Here is a 21,613-nt window from a genome sequence, read left to right on the forward strand (position 1 = left end):
CAGGACAAGGAGCAAGGTAGGAACTCATCTTCCTTTTTTTTGGGTGGAACTGCTAGGCCTCTCCAGTTTTCAACAGCATCCTCATCTGTTTGAACAATGTTTGCAGCAGCAGCAGCAGCAGACTCCTCACAAGCATGAACATCCTTTTTTCTTTCATCTTTTACACTGTTGGCAGTAGTGGAGACAGGGTCAGGTCCTGTGACAGTAATTAAATCAACTGCATTCTCCTGTTTTGCAGAGCAAATCTGCATGTTTCCTTCGATGAAGGAAAGATGACGAGCCACGAATCGATCCACCCGAATAGGCAGGTTTTCATGCTTGAAAAGTCCATGTTTAATGTTTTTGAATGCTGCTTCAACAGCAGCTGAGCTTGCAGTGATGCTGGTGCTTCGGAAAAGAGGGACCATTATTCCCGTCCAGAGTGGTAAGTAACTTCCGAGTCTTATTATGTGGGGAATAATCTCAGGGAGGAAGTGGATGTTATCTCTGTCTCCATCAGCCTTGGCAAGTGACCTGCTCTCCTCACATATTTCAGTTACCCACTGTCGGGCGGTTGTCTGGATATGACCAAATGCATCCACTGGTTCCTGTCCCTCAACTGTTTCATCTGGAATGATGACAACCTCCTCTGCAATTTGAGCTTTCAGGTATTTCTTGCACCTTTCTGATGGGAGAGGAGCCCCTGAACTGTCATTGCCCTCTGCTTCGCTGAGTGCCACAGTAGTGATGGCATGTATGAGGTTTTTTACATGTTCAACAGATTGTGACTTGACAAGCTGTGCTATTGATCTCACAAAGAAATCTTTAACACGATGTGTTTTCTTTTTCAGGCAGTCCCACTGGCAGATCATCCTAATGCAGTGTGCCACATCAACCCTGAGAAAACAAGGGGGCAGTTTTGCAGATGGGTTCCCAAGCAATGCATTAAAGCATTCATTGATGTAGGCCTTGAGATCAGGGTGAGGGGTAAAAGCCTTGACCAGAGTTCCAAGAATGGCCAGAGAAAAATCACTCACAACTTCTTTTGGAACAGGTGCACCTGCGCGAATCCATTCTGTCAGCCACTGTGTGATAGCATTCTCATCATGTTTCTCTGACAACATTTGCACCACTGGGACACTAGAGCTGTTATGCCCTGTGAGAACACCCTGATATGACCGGAGGAGCCATTTGGTCTCACCAGTTTTTTGACTACTGAGCCAGTTGCATCAAAACACACTGTGTCATGAGATTTCTTTAATAAGGTCTTGTACACATGCATTTGTGTTTGACTCCAGTAGTGACAGAAAAACTTGTCCAGTCCAATGTCTTTAATGCTGCTACCATGGGGTGCACTGTACTTCAGTAGCTGCAATGACAAAATGGGATCTTTGTCACCTAATTCCACATCATTTTTTTCTTGTTTTGCTTTGCGCAGGGTGGCCAAATTTGGTAGATGACTCGGCTCAGGATCTCCAAACTCCATCAACTTCTCTGCCTGCGATGCACGCCACACATGGGGTTCCATTCTGCCCTCACACAGTTCTTTGGCTATCTGTACACGCAACTGTCCAGACATGAAGCGCTTTGAACCGCCAGTGTGCAGGGAGTCATCATTGTTTGTGATGCAACAGTTAAGCACCATCGGGCTGTTAATTGCAGGCTCTCTGTCACAACTCATGTCAAGAAGACCAGAACACTCCTTACAGTGGCCTCTGATTTCAATATAAGTACTTGTGACTGATGGATAAACCTTGGCTCTTTTGAAAACAAATGTGCAAGTACTTTTCACTGCCTTCCAGATCTGCTCATTTATAACATGAGTCCAGGTGCCAGGTTTCAAAATTGTATATTCTCTTTTTTCGTTTCGAGAATACTTGTCCTTGTATTCTGCCTTTTCAGGAATAAATTCCTTCCACTTGTCAAAAGGAACTTGAAGCTGAAAATCCTTATCATTTTTAGGTTCGGGGACAAGGGAACCTGATTCAGTGTCAGTGTCATCATTAGTTTCAGGATCAGTTTCAGGATGACTGAATCCTAAAGCTGTCCAGATGTTGTGTTTGTTTGCCTTGACAAAGGCGTACAGGGCCTTTGCAGAGGTCTTGTTTCCCAGTTGGTCACTCACATATGTCCATACTCTGGCATTTGCCAGTCAAATGCATAGGAAATTGATCTAGCTAATGGGTTATTTTAGTGAAAATGTATTTAGTTTCCTAATTCCTTTGTTTATGATGCAGATTTTCCTCTTCAATTTTGTCTTTATTGTAGTGTAAATTGTGTCTGCCACATCTAACACAATAATATATCATTTTAGCAAGCATAAAGATTCCTAGTCATTGAGGACAGTATTTCTGCATTACCAATATTCTGTGAGCAATGTCTTTCACTCTACATTGTATGGTATTGTTTAAACATTTCACTTACATTGGGCAGAAATCTTGTTTTGCAGACGAATTATAATTCTGTTCTCTGAAAGTGCATGGGAAGGTAGATTTTTGCGCCCTTTTTTCAATCAAAGGTGTGCTTAACTTGTTTGAGCGCACCATAATGGCAAATATATGTAGAGCATGATGCTCCTTTAAAAAAAAAAAAAAGTACACATCTAGATGGAACAACATCTTTTTATTGGAATTTCAGACATGTTTTGGACAGGAAGGCAATACAAGGAAGATGCATCAAGAAGTTATGATCACGTAAAGCCATCACGGGTGCGATTTGATTAATGTAGTAAAAAAACAATGTACGATCCAGTCCTGAATGGATTCAAAAAAGAAAACAAAAATGAAGCATGACAGTGAGTTACCAGCGTCGCTTGATAATAAAACTCTGAATATCAATAAAAGCACTTTTGAGCGAATATGTTTACGGCACTTAAACCAATTGAAAATATACGAGACCATTTCCGGGGAATCCCCGGAGGGAGGGGTGACGTCATCGCCCGACAATAAGACTTAAAATATCTATAAAACCAAAACAGCACAAAGGAAAATATTTACAGCACAAACGAAGCACAAACAAACGCGACCATTCTGGGTCGATTCGGAGCAGATGGGGGGCTGAGTGACCTCAGGATGACCTATATAATAATAGTTAATAACTCAAAAACAGAAACAGCACAAACGAAACTTTTTACAGCACAAACCAGCACAAACAAATGCGACTATGATCCCGAAGTTTTGCGTGGGGTGGGGGGCCAACTTCACGCAGGTGAAAAAACGTACTATCAACCTTTTCATTGGCAAAGCAACCACAGTCAAACTTTTCATTGGAAAAGCAATCACACTCAACCTTTTCATTGGCAAAGCAACCACAGTCAAACTTTTCATTGGAAAAGCAATCACACTCAACCTTTTCATTGGAAAAGCAATCACACTCAACCTTTTCATTGGCAAAGCAACCACAGTCAAACTTTTCATTGGAAAAGAAATCAGACTCAGACTGTGAATCTTACCCCCGGGTCAAGAATGTAACAGAAGTTATTCTGTTCTTCGTGATCCTCACACCTTCACTGCACCGACTAATGCTTTTTGTGACATGTACACTGATCTCGATCATGTAAAAAAAAAAAAATGGTCTCAACCTCTTTGTTAACCCTTCTGTCTGTATTACTCGTCAAGACCCCAAAGGCACATATTTGGGTACCACTGCAGGATGTAATATCCCTCTTAATGACTCCTGCTCTTTCTTTCTTCCTTCTATGATAAATTTGCTGTTTATTGGAATTGTGCTACTGATTTTGTTTTTTTTCTTGTTGTGTTATTCCTGCACCAGAGCTCGGGTTCAGCACCTAGAGAATCAAACTGTTCAATATCAACTCCTTTCCATGACTTCCCCTGTTATTAAGAATTGTGAGAGTCCAGCAGCAACAGTGATGATGAAGAAGACTATAATCCGTAAATATTGATATGCTGTACCTTTATGAAGTTTTGACTTGAAGTGGTTACACATTGTCATTGTAATTACGGATGTTTGGTTTGCTGTGACTGCACTCACATTTAAGAAAATCAAGTATCATACGGTGTGATTAAGATGTAATCAAAAGGAGGAATGTTATGGAAAATTTTACTCCATTTGTACTACGAAGGTCTCATAGAATCTGTCATATGAAATGTATGTGAAATGTCTTAGAATACTACATGCACAGCATATTGGGTGTTTTGTTTCCCATCATTTCGTTCCCTTTATTCTGTTTCTCACACTCTGTACATGTGGGAAGACTCACCCAGGCTCTTTCTCACTGGACTCCATCTCCTTCTCAGCCTTGGGAGATGGTAAATAGTCATGTAGTCTCTTTTCTCACACTAGGGGATAGATGGTGCCCTGCCAGGTGGGCAGTGTCTCTATGTGGCGTGATCTGTGTAATGTGATGGAAATATAAAAGTGTTCATGTTTGCCTTTTCTCGGGGCCTCTTTCTCTCCTCACCGTGTAAGAGAGGGGTCTTCCAACGCTTATCTTGCCTTTGAATAAATGTTCACTGAGACCAGATCGATCTTGGGGTTCCTTTTTAAATAGATCTTCTCACTCTTTATTTTCACTCTTTGGTACTGGGAAAAATTCCACAACAGTACGACGGGGACGGAGCTACTGAATGTGCGGCCACTCGCATCGGCGCACAGGTGAGAACATGACCTGCCTTTATATAGATATAGATTATGTTTGTATCAGAGATTTGTGGTGTTCATCAGAAAGACATCAGACTCTTGAAATAGATAAACTACCAATAAAAAAATACAAGGTAATGACCTACTTTCTGTTTCCTTTTGATTCAAAGTACAAATGTGCAGCTCGTCTGACCTGACAGACCGGTACGCCTTGAATTCAACAAACGAGATCACAGCAGACCCCTTGTACCCCCCTCCAGTCTGAGTATGAAGTCCTGACATCAGGGTGCAGGTACAGATGGATGAGGCTTCACATCCTTTGTAGCACACAGAATCCAGCTGCTGATCTGATCCTGCAGGAGGAAGTCAACACTCCATACTGGCTGGAACCATGTTCATTAAAAACATCAAGCTCAGAGATAAGACGCTTCAATCAGTAGATCTCTAATAAAGGACGTGACGGCTGTGAGTGTGCATCAGCGGGTCAGAGATCACGGTCAGCGTACAGAAGCTGCACAGTTTGATTCTTCTTCTGATGTTATAAAATGGTCAACATCACCACACCAAATCCAAGGCAGACTGTCATCTTTGTGCGACTGGGTTGCGAGATATCATGTGAAATGTCTCCAGAGACATTGTTGCCTGAAAGATTGGCCTTCCACTCTCTTCATTCCATAGACTTGCAGTTGCTTCTCCCTTTGACCTGTACACTCCAGCTGATACCAGAATTCTTATGTAAGCATGCAAGTCAGTCTGATCCATGGCTTCCATTTCTCTTCAAACACCTGCCTCCCCTCCAAGTTGTTCATGTCCACTAATCCTCTCTAATGGAGGGGATATGAAGAGCTGAAATGCTGATTGAATATCATCAACATGTGTGACAGCAAATATTGTAGGACCTGGAGTCATTTTGATGACAGTCTGCCTTGGATTTGGTGTGGTGATGTTGACCATTTTATATTACCGTCTTTAGATGCCCATGTCTCCTCTGTGGATGATGATTGCTGCATTCCCTGGTTTTCCTCTGATGGAGCGAAAACAGCAGACTCGTCCTCTGAATCCTCCTCATCATAGGAACATTGACAGTCTGGACCGTCAATAACATTGTCCTCAGTTTCTGAAATATCATCTGTCTCTGAAATGTCTTCCTCTGCATCACTATCCCCGTTCAAAATCTGTGATAAAGCTTCTTCAGCTGTATACCTCTATGGAGCTCATTTTTGGTGTCTTTGTCAAAGAGTTGACATGAGGAAAGTGACAAGGACAAGTGTGAGACAGGAGTCCTACTCACACCTGGCTCTGAATGGCTATAAATAAAAGTAATTGGGCAATCAAAAATAAAGTACATCAAAGAGACATACTCATATTAAAGTGTCCGGGTCAAAATGACCCACAACATCATCTTTGTATATAAACTCTGCACAGAAAGTCAGTACACATCAAAGAGTCCAGATGTCACACACAAGTTCATGACCCCAGGTGAGGAAAAGTCACAAACTTTCATGAAGAAAAAGAAACGATAACTAGTAATTTCTCCTTTTTTCTGGGAGCTCCTGAGCTCTCTTAGGTTCCTCAGGACTGTTGGTGAGGATGGCCTCAAGCAACACAAAAACTGAAATGGGTCAAATTTCCCTTAACATAATACAAGGATTGAAATACTACATTTCCAGCGAAAACCTATTACTTATTCATACGCAAACAAGCCTCACACCAGGAATGTGTGATGACTTTGTACTGTTGACTTCTGTAAGCAGAGGGAGGAGGAGGAAGTTGAGAAAGCAAATAAAATGACCCTGCCTTGGAGCCGTCATTAAAAATCTGCTGAGCAATTTAGAAACTGAAAGAGATTAAGGTCTGATCTAAGGTCACTGTTTGAGTCATGCCAAGAGTAACTATATTTAGGATTGGCTCAACAACTTTGTGCGTCACTCAGCTTCTTCATATAAACTGAATGTGAGCAGAGCTGCATCAAATGATGAACACAGAGATGGTGAGTACTTTTTCTTGTTTCCTCAAGATAATTAAGTGTTGGTTGGATTATAGAAACTATAAATCTGTATCTCAAGGGAGTACGGGGGCAGACAACTGCTTGGGTCCCCAGACAGGTAGGGGGGCCCCTTTCCTCGCTATGCATCACCTGCATGAGAGGAATTATCTGTGCACAGGAGAGAAAACAGGAGAAGGAAACAGCATCAGGACCATGGCAGACATGATGGTAAATAAAGATGGCAGGACCTTCCAGATGTGCCAGAGGCCCCAACAGTCTCTAGAATCTCCTCTGAGCTGAACCGAGCGGTGAAGCTTTCCTTTCTACTGCTTGCATGTAAAGTTTTAAAAGTTGGATTTTGATGCCGTCTGTTTCTCTGTGACAAACTTGAACCATAAATGATGTTAAAGGTGAGGATGTTCAATGTGGCAGAAAGGAGAGAAGACGCAGCTCTGTGGGACTCCAGTATTTAAACAAGTGAAACGATGATTGATCCTTTGAAGAGGTCAAACTTGTCTGTGTTAAAAACAGTGTCGTGCCAGAGTCACGTTCATGTGACGTAAACCTTCTGCTTACTAACCAGGACTCTGGTGTTTGTCTCCTCTCCAGATGAAGTCGGTCGTGTTGTTGCTGTCGGCTCTGGCGGCTCTGTCTTCAGCCGGTTCTCTCGACGTCAGGAGCAGCACAGAGTGGACAACAGGTAAACGTTAAGGAGAATCACAGTCAGCTGATTCTCTCGGCCAGGTAGATTTAACACACGAGGAATTTAACTCTGTGCTCTCGCTTTACAAAGTAAACATTAAATAAAAACAGTTAGCTAAAATATAAACAGGTAATTATAAGACTAATATATACAATACTAAATTTAAGATAATAGTGCAGGGGTCTTTATAAGATAGGAAAGCAGGAAGTGCTGAGAGGAGAGAGAGTGGGTCGAGGTCAGATTGGAAAGTAACTTCTCACTCTTTGTTTCTTCGTGTACTAAAGTAAAGTGCTGCTTCATTTTCTCTCTCCTGTCTCCTTCATAGAGTCAGATCTAAATGGCAGTCCGAACATCACTGTGAACCCATCATTGGGAATGAATCCTCATTTTCTGCCTGTGAATCAGTTCAGACAGAAGAGGGAGGTTCAATCCTCCCCTGGCCTGTCGGAGGGAGAATCTTTCCTGAAATGGGTGACCTGGAAAAACTCTCTACCAAACAATGCAGTTTCCATTTATAATTATGATGTTGGTCGTACTGATTACGTCTGCAAATACAAGTGTCACGCTGGTTTTTATACCCCCACTAAGGGTTCTTTCTGTTACTATGCAGACGCAAAGAAAGAACATTCTGGTTTCCCGTTTGAGATCCTGGTGAACAAAAACAACTTTGAGATCCTGGAGTGGAAGGATGGTTCAGGTGGTTCAGTGCCCAAAAACTCAGTGAGAACCTGCCCTGCAGAGAACATATTTGTAGGCAAGAACAAATATGGACTTGGTAAGGTTAATACTAACAAGAAGCTCTTCTACTTGGCTTGGAAGGGTTCTGAGCGTACGTTCAAGGACTACCAGGTCCTGACCGTGAGTGAGAATATAGTCAGCCAGCAGATTGACAATGTCAGATACATCACTAGTCGATCAGAAATGACCAAATATCCCCCAGAGATCATCCGTGAGTCTATAATCAAGAACCTTCAATGCCACCCAGTGGAGAGAACAGACACTCTCTCAAAGACGTACCAGGTGGCTCAAAAATGGGACTTTGGTTTTTCTATCACAGCCGGGGTTAAGACAAGCTTCACAGTCGGTATCCCCTTCATTGCTGACGGAAAGATTGAAGTCGGCCTTGAAACAACATTCCAGCTCACTGAGGAAAGCACGGTGACAGAAACGGTCCCTGATAGTGTTTCTGTGCAGCTCACAGTCCCTCCTAACAAATCCTGCTCTCTTAATATGATGCGATATAAGAACAAGCTCACCATCCCGTTCACTGCACGCCTCAGACGCACCTATGGAAACGGCGAGATCCACACCATGGTCTTCTCTGGGATGTACAAAAGTGTTCAGGGGGCTAAAATGGAGGTGGTGCTCGATAGATGTCAGCTAGTAGAGAACTCTCCTCCATGTGCATGAAATGTAAAGTCCACCATCATGTTTGAAAAATGATTTATGTTTTATTAACTTCCACTTTATAACAATATACATAAAGGCAGTCTGATGAACTGAACATGATTATAGATCTTGATGAATCATTTGAACTTGATTAAAGAATCACAGCATTTTAAAATCCACTCAGAGTTTTGTCTTTTGTTTGGATGTTGAAGAGTTTGACTAAAGGGTTTAAAGTGTAACATTTGCATTTCCCCTCAGATTTTATAAGGTACATATATATATATATATATATATATATATGATGTGATGTGAGCTCTCTGTTCATAGATAATTAAAATCAGTGTGGGTCCAGTAAACAAACAGATATTCTCGTAACCCTAACCCAGATATTCTTGTAAAGATGAACGGTGGATGTTTTGGCAGCAACATGTTGTCATTCTGAGATTTGTCTTTAGTTTGTGAGCCTCCTGTTGCAGCAAACTACCGATATATGTTTTCTAACCTTCACTTCATCCACATGCTCCTCCTTCTCCTCCTCCTTATAATCACATTTCTCTTCACACTGTCTTCAACTAACAAACTCAAACACAGAATGCACAGGTCTCTTTAACATTTCAGTCCTGTTAAGTTACTGCTAACAACTTGACAGAGCATTTCCTGTCATAGAAATCCTCTAACTGCCGGAACCAGCAGGATGCTTTTATTTTGAAACATACAGGCAAGCTGCTACATCCGGTTGCCGAATTAGCGTAGTTGAAAGGCAAGCTAAATAACAATACTTAATTAACACTAAACACTTTGGGCTCAATCACAACTGTCTAAACACTACGTAATAAGTGTATAAATCAGGGGTCGGCAACCTTTAACACCGAAAGAGCCATTTGATCCGGTTTCCACGGAAAAGAAAACACTGGGAGCCGCAAATACTTTTTGACATCAAAAATGAATTTATTTATGAACGCATTTATGAAATAGAAAAAATATTTAAAAAAACAACAACAACTTCCCTTTCATGCTTCGGGGTTCACCCCAGCCGTACACTTATTAGTGCTTTGACTACCCTTTTGAAGATGGGCTATCATCTTATCTAAAATGAAGATAACACCGTATATATTACTTTTTTTTTTACCTTTACACTTTGTATAAACAACTAAAGTGTGTTGCTTATGAAATCTACGAAGTGCTACAGAGAAAATTCAATTTTATCTATGTAATGAACACATTTTGAACACTTGAAATAATAATACAATGTCTGAATGTCTTTCAAATAAATTAAAAAGATGAACTTAAATTATCCATGTAGCAAACAAAAGCAAAAAATGCCGTGAGCCGTCATCCTTTTATCGCCTTTGGGCTTTCAGAGCAAGTAGCAGAGCCTTGGCCTGAATTAAAAAAAATAAATTGGGGAAAAAAGCACTGTGTCACTAAACAATGAAAAATAAATATTTGCAAAATGCTGCTCATGAAAGTTTTCACCTCTCCCAAACATGCAGCAAAACGATTCAGCACCTCTCCTCTGGACAGCCACCGGACTCTGTTGTGCAGCAGGAGATCAGAGTATGTGCTGTCCACCTCATCCAGTAACGAACGGAACTGGCGGTGATTTAAACCTTTTGCCATTATTTTATTGACAATCCGAATGACAACATTCATGACCTCTGTGCATTCTGAAGGAAAAGTTTGCGCGCACAATGCCTCTTGGTGCAGGATGCAGTGAAAAGTGAGCAGCTTTCTATCCAGTGACTTCTGCAGCAAGGCCACAAAGCCCCTGTGCACTCCAGTCATACTCGGTGCCCCATCAGTAGCCACTGACACTAGGTGGGTTGTTTTTATTCCTTTGGCCCGTAAACAATCAAGCACAGCCTCACAGATGTCCTCCCCCCGTGTCTGGCCTTTCAGTGGTATCAGCTCAACCATTTCTTCCTGTGGTCCAGCAGAGTTCACATATCGGCAGAACAGCGCTATTTGTTCTAAGTCACTTTTATCTTTGGACTCATCACAGGCGATTGAGTACGCTGCAGCTGAATTGATGTCTTTAATTTGCTGTTTTGTGATATTTTCTGCCATTTTTATGGTTCTGTCTTTGACAGTCTTCGCAGAGAGAGGCATCTCTCTGATTTTCTGCACAATTTCATGCTTGTTTTTAAAGTCCGCGAATAGGTGTTCTGAAATCTTAAGGAATGATTGTTTCATATAGTCTCCATCTGTGAACGGTCTCCCACGCCTGACTGATTCCTGAGCGGCCACAAAACTTGCATATGTAGTTGAATTTGCAGACTTCACCCACTTCTTGAAGTGATTTTTCGTCAGATCAGCCTTCCGCATCAGTTCCGAAACAGCTTTTTTTCTCTCTTCTCCCTCTGGATATTTTTCAGCAAAGGCTCTGTGTGTATTGTTGAAATGTCTTGTGACATTTGACCGTTTATTGTTAGACAGTTTTTCTCCACAAATTAGGCATACTGGTAGGCCACTCTCATCAGAGGTAAATACAAATGAATCTGCCCAGCATCATTGAATGTTCTATTTTCTTCAGATATTTTTCTTTACTTACATTACACTTTACACTTTACTTACACTTTCAACCCCAGCAAGGCAAGTATGGAGAACATACTTGCCTTGCTGGGGTTGAAAGTTGCGACAAATGGACGGCGTTTTGGCGGGTATACCGGCTTTCGCGAGTATGACGTTTATTTTGAGCGACGAAAAACAAAAACATATATTTATTCTAATATGTCAAGATCACAATAATCTTCCAATTTAGAACTAAAATATTAAAGAACACAAATAAAATACACTTCAATTAAATACTTAGTTTTTTTTAGTAATTTATTTTCCCAAGCCACTCAGAGCCGCAGTATAAGGATGAAAGAGCTGCATGCGGCTCCGGAGCCGCGGGTTGCCAACCCCTGGTATAAATGAACGTGCCTTTAACTCAACATGACGCATGACGTGAGCAGAGGGACGTAAATTAGCGTGCACGCTATCAGCTGTCATTAACGTGTCTGATCATAGCGCGAGCACGCGGGCTCCGACTTTCATTCATATCAACCAAACAACATCCATATGAGGAAACAATATGACAAATATGCAAGAGATGAATACTCACACTTTAATTTAGGCACAAACAGCTTCTATTAAGTTATCACGTGACAACTGAAGCTCACTCGTCAGCTTGAATTTCCCTCGGGATCAATAAAGTATCTATCTATCGATCTATCTGTTGATACTGCGTGCCACTCATTAGAATATCAGGACTGATCACATGGGCAGGCTCACTTCTCGCGATATCAGTCAAAAACATGTCCGTAACTTTGGGCCTTTTCTAAAGACACACGAACATACAGACACGACCACACACACACACACACACACAGCTCATATGAATGTAAGCTGTGATGTCATTAGAAACTGTCTGTGTTCAGTTGACAGGAGAAGAAAGAGAAGAAAAAACAGGCTGTGAGGGGCAGAGAGGAAGGGACAGAGAAGGAGTGGAGTCCGTGCAGATAGCATGAAATAGATCAGACACAACTTTAATATTCTTCAAATCGATGTGAAAGTTATCCAAAAGGAGGGTAAAGATTTTTGGTTGCAGCAGGATTAAGGAGGACCACTTTTCAGTGGTTTTATGACCGCTCTCCGGTTGTTGTTGTTTTCTGTGGTTGATTCCAACCACAAAGCAAAGCGGCCATCACAGCAGCTGCAAGGTGGAGGATCCAGTCTGCACCTGTTTCTCCAGTGGGACTCCAGATCAGACATGAACCACATCAAGATATATGAACCCCAGACTATCTAAGTGACTCACTAAACAGAAAACACATTGACTGAAACTAAACTATTGACTTGAACTTGAAACGTTTGATGCCTCTCTACACCTGAAGAGGATTATATAAAGACTAAAGAGGAGAAATGATTTCAACTTGTTGCCACATACAACAGTGTTTGTTTTCCTCAGCATGCTCCTCTGAACCCAGCTGTAGATGTTGCTGTAGTCCTGCTTTAATATGCATTTAAAACATGTCACACTAAGTCGTGGTTACAAGTATATCACAGTGAAATACAAACCTGCTATGTTGTCTTTGTTGTCATCATTTACAGGTCCTGTTGAGAATTTGTTCAGTGTAAGATGATGAGTGTGATGTTTCTTCAACCTGGAGGAAATGAAGAAAGTGAAAGACTCAGATCCAGCACATTAAAATGAGTGGAAACTACAGCGCTCAATAAATAAAAGAGGCCATCAGCCTGTTTCCTCTTCTCTTGTTGAATACTTTATACCACTGTTATTTCTGTTTGATTGTTTCCATTAAATGAACATGTGTTTGTTTCTGCAGTTAGAAAAAGAAACAGTGAGAATAAAAAGCAGACACATTCTCTGCTGCCCTCTGCTGGAGACAATGCAGTAAAACAGGTGATCTTATGCACATACTCTGGGACTGTTATTTCAAAACACTGGAAAAATATTAAAGAGGAGAAAATTATGAAAAGTGAAATTCCATGAAAGGTTCAGTTCAACCTACTTGGTGTTATACCAGACGATATTTTCACTGCTGACAGAAGATATATTGTGAATATTTTATTATTAGTCACCAAGAAAAATAAAACAGCAACATGGAAGAATGTTAAACCAGCGAATGTGGCTGAATGGAAGCAAAGATTGAGACAAGTTTATCTCATGGAAAAAAATGACGGCATCATTACAGATGAAAAGGGAGCGTTTTGATCGGAGGTGGAGCACAGTCGGAAAATACCTGACAAAGTGAAAAACTTGGGCTGTCAAGGTTGAACTCTAAGTCGTGGAAATGAGCCCTGTTTAAGATAAGAAAAATATTATCTTTTCTAATCTTATCTCGTCCTTGTGTGTGATTAGGAAGGGATTCTCCCTTCTTTTTTTAAAGTTTTGTGATGTGCAGAATAAAGATCCACATTTAGAGGAAGATTTGGCACAGATGCCTGTTCAATAGACATCCATGATGGAGGTGTCTCGTTTGTAAAATAGAACATTGCTGAGCGTAGCTAAGCGGCCCAGTAACACCATTTTAGGTTTGGAAGTCGCTGTCCCCCTCTTTCATAAGGAAGGGAAAGTAATCTGAGTCTCAACCTAGATTTTCCGTTATTCCATGTAAATGTACTAAAGGTGCTATTAATTCTATTAAAGAATGTAGCAGGCAAAGGAAGAGGAATTGACTGAAATAAGTGCAGATGTTCTACCAGTCTGTGGTGTCCAGCGTCCTCTTCTACGCTGTGGTGTGCTGGGGAGGAAGCTGCAAGAAGAGGGACGCAGCACGCCTGGACAGACTGGTGAGGAGGGCCGGCACTGTGGTGGGTACAGAGCTGGACTCACTGGTGACAGTGGTAGAGAGGAGGTCTCTGGACAAAATGCTCTCCATCATGGACAACACACACCACCCTCTGCACAGCACCTTCACCGGGCAGAGGAGCATGTTCAGTGACAGACTGCTGTCACAGTCGTGCTCCACGGACAGACTCAAGAACTCTTTTGTCCCCCTATAGGCCATAAGACTGTACAACACGTCACTGTCATGGCAGGGAAGAAGCGCACGGTGATCCCTGGACTCTTTTTTCGCTTTTTTCTCACTCCTCATCTGCACTGCTGACCTCAGAGTCAGCCTCCAGTTGGACACTTTAATGCATATTGATAGTCACCTTACTGAGCACTGGTCACTTTAACGATAATCACCCTAATCATCTGGTTCCACCCTACTGTATTGCTATGCTACATCTGTAAGGGATGATGATCACCCTAACTAGGTCAAGTTTCACTCTATTGTCTTCAACACTTAATGCTAATATGCTCCTCAATAGTTGGGTACTTAATTGGCAATCACCCGAATCATCCCTGGTCTCACCTCTTTGTCTTAGGACACTTAATGCAAATCACTGCTCACTGTTTAACGACTGTTTAACGACTGATAGATAGATAGATAGATAGATAGATAGATAGATAGATAGATAGATAGATAGATAGATAGATAGATAGATAGATAGATAGATAGATAGATAGATAGATAGATAGATAGATAGATAGATAGATAGATAGATAGATAGATAGATAGATAGATAGATAGATAGATAGATAGATAGATAGATAGATACTTTATTGATCCCGAGGGAAATTCAAGGCATCCAGTAGCAGTATACAGACAGACAGGACACAAGACATTAGTTACAATACACACCCGCTGTCCCCCCTCCCCTCTGTATACAATAATCCCCCAAACAAGATTTAGCAGCCCCTATGTGACAAAGAGTAAACATAATTATATGTTAAGCCTGTGCCGTTAGCATTAGCAATTAGACTTAAAACTTATATAGCATAATGTACATAACCTGTGAGGAGAGAAAAACATGTGTTGGTTAAAAGACACCTGTAAACAGTTAAAGAGCCTTAGAAACAAAGTGCTGGCCTTCTAGAAACTAGTTATGTGCATGTACAGAGGTGTTTGAGGTAGTGCCAGAGGTGTGAGTACAAACTCACACTTCGACTGTACTCACACCTCAGGCATAAGCTCAAAGACCTCTGTACATACACCCAGCACACATGCTTCTCTCATGCAAACAGCGCACATGCTTCTCTCTCCTCACAGGTTAGGTACACCATGCTACATAAGTTTTAAATCTTATGCTAATGCCTTAACTCTTAGTCACATAGGGGCTGCTAAGTCTTGTTTGAGGGATTATTGTATAGAGAGGGGAGGGGGACAGCGGGTGTGTATTGTATTGTAACCGATGTTTTGTACTGTAACCAATGTCTTGTGTCTTGTGTCCTGCCTGTCTGTATACTGCTACTGGATGCCCTGAATTTCCCTCGGGATCAATAAAGTATCTATCTATCTATCTATCTATCTATCTATCTATCTATCTATCTATCTATCTATCTATCTATCTATCTATCTATCTATCTATCTATCTATCTATCTATCTATCTATCTATCTATCTATCTATCTATCTAAACATTTGGGCAAAATATTCATTTCACCATTCTGATCATGATGCCCAAAGTGTGGGATGTATTGTTCTAATCTCTTGGCTAACAGTTTGCTTCATATTTTAGTATCCCATCAAACTTATAGGTCTAAAAGAGGAGCACTCTGTGACAGGCTTCCCAGGTTTTAGTATCAGTGTAATAAATGCCAATCGCAACGAGTCTGGCAGAATGTTGTTATGAAATGATTCATTAAACATATTTAAAAGGGGGGTAACTCACTTTTCTTTAAACTGTTTATAAAACTCAATAGGTAGGCCATCAGGCCCCCCCACCTTACCACTATTAATACTTTGAATTGCACCTAAAATTTCTACTTTCTAATTGTTTTCTTAAGTTTTCATTCAATATTGGGAATGTATATTGATCAAAGTATTCATTTTTTTCATCCAATGTTTTCGATATTTCCCATTTATATAAGAATGCATAGTATTCCCTAAAGCTGTTCTTTATTTCCAATGGGTCCACAGTTAAATTCCCAGATGATGTTTCAATACATTTAATTGCTCTGTCAGATTGCGTCTTTTTTATTTGCCAGGACAACAGTCTGCCCGCCTTATCTCCTTGTTCATAATAAGTTTGTCTCAACCATAGCAGACTTTTTGCTACCTTATCAATAGACAGTTTATTGTAATTGGCTCTTTGGAGTTCCAGGTGTTTTTCTTTAACAGGATCATAATTGTTATGAAGGTCTGTTTCTTGGTCTTTAATTTGTTTTTCTAAAGTTTCCAATGCAACTCTTCTTTCTCTTGATTTGAAGGCCGTATAACTAATAATTTCTCCTCTAATGTACGCTTTAAAGGCATCCCACCGTGTGCTAGCTGAGTTTCATTTGTATTGAATTCAAAATAATTATCTATTTTATCTCCCACATGTTTGACAAATTCTGAATTTTGTAGCCAGTACACCTGCAAGCGCCAACTAGGTGGGTTATGAAAAAGATGATCTATGTGCATGTGTAGTGAAATAGGAGCATGATCGCTGATCACTACGCTGTCATACCAACAATCTGTGATGTTTGATACAAGTTCTTGGGATAGAAGAAAATAATCAATTCGGGAGCGGGATCTAAGTGCAATTGAATGACAAGAGTATTCTTTAGTAGGATTCTGTTCTCTCCATATCTCAGCCAGGTTCAGGTCGGCCATATATTGTTTCATCACTTTTCTTGTTTGGGTCTTAGTGGTATCAAAGCCTGTGGAACGGTCCACTCTTGGTTCTAGTGTGCAATTAAAGTCATTTCCCCATAATGTGGCCAGTGTTAGAAAACAGTCTTCAAAAAATGTAGGAGTGTCTACATTAGGTCCGTATAAGCTCACTAAATTTAACTGAAGTCAAAGTATATTGCCTTGAATAATTACATACCTACCAGCTGGATCCTGTATATTTTTTGTCATTTGGAATGGTATTTCTTTATGAATCAAAATGATAACTCCTCGGGCATAATTATTAAATGATGCGTAGAACACCTGAGCAGGCCATCGATTGTGAACTGGCTTCATATCTAATGGTGTCAAGTGAGATTCCTGAAGAAACACTATTTTAGATTGAAGATATTTAAGCCTGTTTATAACTTGTTTCAATTTGCTTCGTCCTCTTAACCCTCTTACATTCCAACTGGTTACCTGTATTTTCTGTAAACTAGCATGTCTTTTTTCCATATACATTGTTTACAAAATACAGGCTACCTCTTACATACAGTTGCTGTGAAATGTGGAGTAGCATAAAAAGAAAAACTGTACGTACAAACAAAAAGAAAAACATGTATATAAAGGTAAAAAGAAACAAATTCAACATTCAAAGCCCCTCCCTTACTCAACAAGAACTGTGGGGCTGGTGCTGATCCACCTTGTAGAGGAGCAACTAGAACTGTGGTGACCTTAACACAAAAGGAGAGCAGCAGTGTCTGACAACCATGCACACATTTAAAAGAAAAAGAAAATGATACTTGTTATATTAACCTGAATGATCGCATTACAACTTGCCGCGGTATGTAGGCCATATAAACTTCATCCATTTCAATAGTCCAAATATAAACTGTGGTCACGCAGGTGAGGGTTATACAGCATTATCAACAGTAAACACCGTAGCTAGTTGTTATTAGCTGCTGCTTTTGCTAATTCACCTGCACGAGTCTATAAACCGAGCCCAGAGAGGCATATTGGGCAAAGCCCCCTTTGCAGTAGCTCCTTCTTAGCACAGTTAGCCCATCTGTTCATTTGTTTTGTCTTTTGTTTCATTAATGTTTTTGTTCCTGCACTGGGTCCTCCCTCCCTGTTTCCTACCCACAAAACGTGACATCAGTGTGTCGTATGTCTTCACACTGGTCACTTTATTCAGTGTGTACAGTTTCCTCTTGTTATCATCAAGTCCAGAGGACAGAAGTGAAAGTGTGTGAACGAAGCTGCTGTTTCCTGTTAGTAAAAATCCCTTGGACACAAGAGTGTGTGTGTGTGTGTGTGTGTGTGTGTGTGTGTGTGTGTGTGTGTTCCTCCTTGTTTGACTTCATAGAATACACGTTGGTGAAATCCGAACACAAAGCCTGACAGGAGTGTTTTTGTTATTCAGGTTTCTTCAAAGCCCTCCCACCCGTCTTATCACACAAATCACAAAGTCGCCTAAATACACAATAATCACAAACTGCTCTTTAAATTATAACATTTAACAAACAAACATCAAGTTACTCAATCAAACGAATAAATATCATAAAATAAACTACAGAAAAAAAGGATAAACAAGGGTGTGTGTGTGTGACAGAGAGAGAGAGAGAGAGAGAGAGAGAGAGAGAGAAGACAAGATGGTGGCCAACAAGGTGAGACATGTGGCTGCTTGATTACATATGTGAAGCTCTGTGAGCTGAGTTCAGTGATTAGACTCTGGTCTTTGTGATGGTGGAAGCAGGTAACTGAAAGTTAGCTAGCTTAGCATTAAATGAAAACACACAGCGGTGAAGATAGTGGTTTCACATCATAAAACAAATACAGCAGCTAAGAACAGATAATAAACAGAATGTGACATCCTGTCAACAATGATCAGAAGTTATAAAAGAATTCCTTCTGAAAGCTTCTCTTATATAAATCACTCCTGATGATTGTTTCAGGCTTCGTTTGGTCTTCAGTTTGTTGAATGTTAAAATCAGCAGCTTCAGACAGCTTTGCTTCATGGCAGATGCAGAGAGGAGGCAGCAGGATTCAGATCCCCTCTTCACACATGTTCGGTGCTTTTGGGGGAAGCTGGTTCAAATTCTTCAGTCTAGTTCTCTCCAACATACTTTCAGGCTTTCAGAACAGGATACAGGCCTGAGTCCTTTGTCCAGCACACATGAATCAACACTGATGTTGCTCCTTTAACGTCTCCCCCCTGAACTGCTACCTTATCGTGTTGGGGGAGTTTGAGCACTCGAATGACCCTAGGAGCTATGTTGTCGGGGGCTTTGACCCAAGGCAAACAGGTCCTAGGCGACGGGTCAGACTAAATGGTCAGTTCATAAAACCCCTATGATGAATAACATAAATAGGACCGTGACGTCGCCCGGCATGGCGGAGCCGGGGCCCCACCCTGGAGCCAGGCCTGGGGTTGGGGCCCGCAGGAGAGCGCCTGGTGGCCGGGACTTTGCCCGTGGGGCCCGGCTGGGTTCAGCCCGAAAGGATGACGCGGGCCCGTTCTCCTGTGGACCCACCATCCACAGAGGAAGCCGTAGGGGTTGGGTGCAGTGTGGATCGGGCGGCAGTCGACGGCGGGGGCTTCGGCGACCCGATCCCCAGACGTAGCTTCTTGGGACGTGGAGCGTCACCTTACTGGGGGGGAAGGAGCCTGAGCTTGTGCAGGAGGTTGAAAGGTACCGGCTAGATATAGTCGGGCTCACCTTCACGCACTGCTTGGGCTCTGGAACCCAGCTCCTTGAGAGGGGCTGGACTCTCTACTTCTCTGGAGTTGCCCGCGGCGAGAGGCGGCGTGCTGGCGTGGGTTTGCTCATAGCCCCACAGCTCAGCCGCCAGGTGTTGGAGTTCACCCCGGTGAACGAGAGGGTCGTGTCCCTATGCCTTCGGGTAGGGGACAGGTCTCTCACTGTCGTCTCGGCCTACGGCCCGAATGGCAGTGCGGAGTACCCAGCCTTCTTGGAGTCCCTGGGAGGGGTGCTGGACAGTGCTCCGACTGGGGACTCCATTGTTCTACTGGGGGACTTCAACGCTCACGTGGGCAATGACAGTGAGATCTGGAGTGGGGTGATTGGGATGAACGGCCTCCCTGATCTGAACCAGAGTGGTGTTCTGTTATTGGACTTCTGTGCTAGTCACAGTTTGTCCTTAACAAACACCATGTTCGAGCACAGGGATGTCCATAAGTGTACGTGGCACCAGGACTCCCTAGGCCGGAGGTCGATGATAGACTTTGTGGTCGTGTCATCTGACCTCCGGCCGTGTGTCTCAGACACTCGGGTGAAGAGAGGGGCTGAGCTGTCAACTGATCACCACCTGGTGGTGAGTTGGATGCGCTGGCAGGGGAGGAAGCGGTAGAAAATGGATGGATGGATGGATCGTAGCATCCCAACTGTGGCACCGCCTAACCTGTGTAGACCCCCCGTCAGGCCTGCTTGCCCAGATCCAGAAGAAGATGGTAGACTTCTTCTGGGACGGTCTACACTGGGTGCCACAGGGGGTGCTGTTTTTAACCAGAGAGGACGAGGGACAGGGCCTCGTCCACCTGGCCAGCCGGACAGCCACTTTTAGACTCCAGTTTTTACAGAAGTACCTCACAGGGCCGGCTGATCTGGTGTGGAGAGATGTGGCCAGCTGCATTCTCAGACGTGCAGATTTCCTGGGGCTGGATGCTGCTCTGTTTTTTATTGATTCTAAACTTTTAAAACTAAGTGGGCTGCCTCCGTTTTATCAGGGTGTTTTTAAGTCTTGGGCCCTTTTTGACTGTAAAAGGTGCCCAAAGTCCTCTCTGCACTGGTTGTTGAGTGAACCACTGATCCACAGGGCTAGGCTGGACATCGGCAGCAGCGTGACCCCCGGCCTGATGATGGCCCTGCTGAGAACAAAAACCCTGAGCCTGCAGCAGCTGGTGGACGCAGTGGGGCCAGCGCTGGGTGACGCCCGGGGTCTGGGTTCTCTTCTGGGTCTGCAATCCCTCCGGGTGGCAGAGAGGCTCCTGGAGCTGTGGCGCCAGAGGCTCTCTGGGAAAGAGAGGAGCCAGCTCACGGACTATGGGCAAGGAAAGGCCAAACCAGATCCTGCAGACCCCTTCCCTGACATCTCCCTGAGCCCAGCCCTGGGGGAACTGACCGGCCCCCTGCTGGCTACAGCACACAGTGACAAACTAACGCTGCATAAAGCAGACAAAAAAACCCTGTACATAAACTGTGTGAAAGCTATCCACAAGGTCGGACTGTGCAACCGCGCCGCCACTGTGTGGTCCAACAGACTGGGAACCAGTGGAGCGGGCCCCCAGTGGAGGATTTTATATAAACTTCCCCTCAAAAAACGGACTGCTGTCCTCCAGTGGAGGATTTTACACGGTGCTGTCGCCTCCAATGCTTTCATGGCTGTTCTTAATCCTGCTGTTTTAAACTCCTGTCCTTTCTGTGAGCTGCCAGAAACTGTGTTCCATGTTTTTACTGAGTGTCAGAGGCTCTCCAGTTTCTTCTCTCTTTTAACACTGGTTTTTAGTTTCTTTAATGTGGTTTTTACTGAGAGGGGTTTTATCATGGGACAAGAAAGAACAAAAAGACAAGTGGCAGCTCCTGAACTACCTCTCCGGTGAGGCCAAGATGGCGATCGACCTGAGCAGGAGAAAGCGGGTAGAGAACCGAGACGGACAGGAGGCCAAGGCGGTGTGGCTGACCAACATCCGAGCCAGACTCTGGTTAGAGTTTAGATTTTATAAACACATTGGAGACTTGGAGGCTTTTAAACAGCTCTGGTATTTTAATGATGTTGTTTGTTCAGT

The 21,613-nt window shown here is 42.6% G+C and overlaps 3 protein-coding genes and 1 long non-coding RNA gene across 8 annotated transcripts in view; 2 read left to right on the plus strand and 2 right to left on the minus strand.

Moving 5' to 3' along the window:
* Positions 1-12,021, minus strand: part of LOC306818931 (NLR family CARD domain-containing protein 3-like) — a 324,740-nt gene extending 312,719 nt beyond the window's left edge. Inside the window, exons 1-2 of the mRNA XM_079336666.1 lie at positions 11,888-12,021; positions 11,767-11,842 (exon numbers count right to left, since the gene is read on the minus strand). The gene's annotated coding sequence lies outside the window, so the exon portion shown is untranslated. The remainder of the gene's footprint in view (positions 1-11,766; positions 11,843-11,887) is intronic.
* Positions 1-21,613, minus strand: part of LOC306818930 (uncharacterized protein) — a 358,920-nt gene that overhangs the window by 283,175 nt on the left and 54,132 nt on the right. The window lies entirely within an intron of this gene.
* On the plus strand, positions 21-14,912 carry LOC306818980. Of its 4 annotated transcripts, none has more exons than XR_013778443.1 (4): positions 21-424; positions 536-647; positions 1,418-1,864; positions 14,696-14,912. It is a non-coding gene; the product is annotated as an uncharacterized lncRNA (long non-coding RNA). The 4 variants fall into 4 exon arrangements; XR_013778444.1 differs by having other exon boundaries at positions 14,728-14,911; XR_013778445.1 differs by having other exon boundaries at positions 14,740-14,910.
* LOC306818953 (natterin-3-like) lies at positions 6,232-8,784 on the plus strand. Of its 2 annotated transcripts, XM_079336706.1 has the most exons (4): positions 6,232-6,571; positions 6,747-6,978; positions 7,178-7,268; positions 7,597-8,784. In XM_079336706.1, exons 2-4 carry the CDS (start codon positions 6,967-6,969, stop codon positions 8,679-8,681), a joined length of 1,188 nt encoding a protein of 395 aa, XP_079192832.1. In that variant the 5' UTR covers positions 6,232-6,571; positions 6,747-6,966; the 3' UTR covers positions 8,682-8,784. The 2 variants fall into 2 exon arrangements, with proteins under 2 accessions (XP_079192832.1, XP_079192831.1); XM_079336705.1 differs by having other exon boundaries at positions 6,232-6,978.

This window comes from Symphodus melops (genome assembly GCF_947650265.1).
Source record: "Symphodus melops genome assembly, chromosome: 23".
In the NCBI taxonomy this organism is placed as follows: Eukaryota; Metazoa; Chordata; class Actinopteri; order Labriformes; family Labridae; genus Symphodus; species Symphodus melops.